Genomic DNA, 2130 nt, shown 5'->3' with positions numbered 1-2130 from the left:
CTCCAGGGCCTCGTCGGGGCCCCGCTCCACGAACGGACCCATGTGGGTGCCCTCAAAGGCGCCGCCCTGCACGCCCACCTCCGTGCTCTCCAGCTCCTCCTGCCGCAGCAGGGGCATGAGCTTGGCGATGTCGTGGGTCAGCAGCTCGTCCAGAGTCTCCAGCAGCTTCGGCTTCAAGGAGTGGAACTTGGTGAAGTCGTGAGCCATCAGCAGCTCCTGGGGGGACGGGGAGAGGGCGCCGGAAGTCAGGGGGGACCATCCCAAGGCCCCCCGCCCCCCGGCCCCTGGTGGCACCGGGACGCTTGAGCAACCCTGGCAGCAGCTCTTTACCCAGCGGTGCGGACGTGTGTGAATATCCGCCTGGTACCCGCCACTCAGAAGGGAGTGAGGCCCTGGCCGGTGTGGCTCAGTGGATAGAGCATTGGCCTGTGGACTGAAGGGCCCCAGGTTCGATTCTGGTCAAGGGCACATGCCCAAGTTTCGGGCTCGATCCCCAGTGTGGGGTGTGCAGGAGGCAACCCATCAATGATTCTCTCTCATCATTGATGTTTCTATCTCTCTCTCCCGCCCTTCCTCTCTGAAATCAATAAAAATATTTTTTTTAAAAAAAAAAAAAAAGAAGGGACTGGGGAACAGGGTCCCGGCGGCCGCCCCCTGTGCCGGGCGGGCCCTGGAATCACTGGACAGTTGGGGGCTCGGGGGACCTCCCGTGACTCAGGCAGCAGCCTGGCAGCGGGCGGAGGAAGATTTCAACATTTTGACATCAGCTCCAGAGCACTCAAGAGTCGGCTCTGAGCCCTGCCCGCCCCCTTGGCGCCCCAGCTGCCCGGCCAGCACCCCACCATGATGCAAGTGGAAGAATGCGGTTCCTGCCACTCCGTTAGCTCTGTCACCCACAGCACGGGCAGGGCGAAGGGCGGGCTGCCGATGTGGGAGTTCGCTTTGGGATCCTTAGGAGGCCCTGGGGACGCCCCGCCCCTCAGTGTCTTCTTTTGCTGGAGCAGCTGTGGGGCTGGATCAGAGGCCACAGGGCCTCTCACCCAGGCAGCTCTCAGTCACTCACACACAGAGTCACGACAAACCCCCGTAATAACGGCAACGCAATTTCCATAGCCGAGGTGGAGAGACCCACTGACCCTGACCGTGAAGAGATGGGGCTCCGTGGTTGAGCATCGACCTATGAACCAGGAGGTCGGGGTTCGATTCCCAGTCAGGGCACATGCAGGGCCTGCAGGCTTGATCCCCAGTGTGGGGCGTGCAGGAGGCAGCTGATCAATGATTCTCTCTCATCATTGATGTTTCTATATCTCTCTCCTTCTCCCTCTCTGAAATCAATAAAAATATTTTTTCAAAAAGTGGTGGGGGTGTGATGGTGAAGCAGGAGCAGGACTCCAAGGCCAGGCTGTGGGGCACCCACCCAGCGCTGCCACCTAGGGGCTGTGTGTCCTCGGGCAAGGGGTGTACCTCTCTGGGCCTCAGTTTCCACCTTTGTAAAACAGGTCGATAACAAGCACCACCCTCATTGGGGGGGTTGGGGGTGGTGAGGAGATGGAAAGCTAAATTAATTCGTCTGGATAAAAATGTCAACATAATATGAACAACTGCAGCCCCAGCCGGTGGCTGGGTTGGAGTGTCGTCCGTGCACCAAAAAGGGTCGCAGTTCGATCCCCAGTTGGGGCACATAGGGGAGGCAACCGATCGATGTTTCGACAGCAATGTTCTCTGTCTCAAATCAATAAACGTATCCTCGGGTGAGGAGTAAAATAAAAAATACTCTAAAAATATTAGCAGCTGCTCTTAGCCCGGGAGTTCACAGTTGGCAAGCTCTAGAGATATTTTTGATTGTCACAGCTGGGGGGAGGCGGGAAGGGGGGGGGCTACTACTGGTGAGTGGGGGCCAGGATGCCACTAACTGTCCGGTGACAGTTCTCTGGCCCCAAGTGGCAGTAGTGCTGAGGTGGAAATATTTAAAAGCTAAATTAATTCGTCTGGATAAAAATGTCAACATAATATGAACAACTGCAGCCCCAGCCGGTGGCTGGGTTGGAGTGTCGTCCGTGCACCAAAAAAAGTTGCAACCGATCGATGTTTCGACATCAATGTTCTCTCTGTCTCAAATCAATAAACGTG

General features: G+C 56.9%; 1 protein-coding gene across 1 annotated transcript in view; it reads right to left on the bottom strand.

The window, feature by feature from the left end:
* Window positions 1-2130, bottom strand: part of EHD2 (EH domain containing 2) — a 22239-nt gene that overhangs the window by 2596 nt on the left and 17513 nt on the right. Inside the window, exon 5 of the mRNA XM_006772048.2 lies at window positions 1-216. This exon is cut by the window's left edge and continues 249 nt beyond it. Within this exon, the coding sequence (XP_006772111.1) occupies window positions 1-216 (216 nt within the window). The remainder of the gene's footprint in view (window positions 217-2130) is intronic.

This window comes from Myotis davidii, unplaced genomic scaffold (genome assembly GCF_000327345.1).
Source record: "Myotis davidii unplaced genomic scaffold, ASM32734v1 scaffold566, whole genome shotgun sequence".
Taxonomy (NCBI): Eukaryota; Metazoa; Chordata; class Mammalia; order Chiroptera; family Vespertilionidae; genus Myotis; species Myotis davidii.
This window is presented reverse-complemented; position numbering and strand designations above follow the sequence as displayed.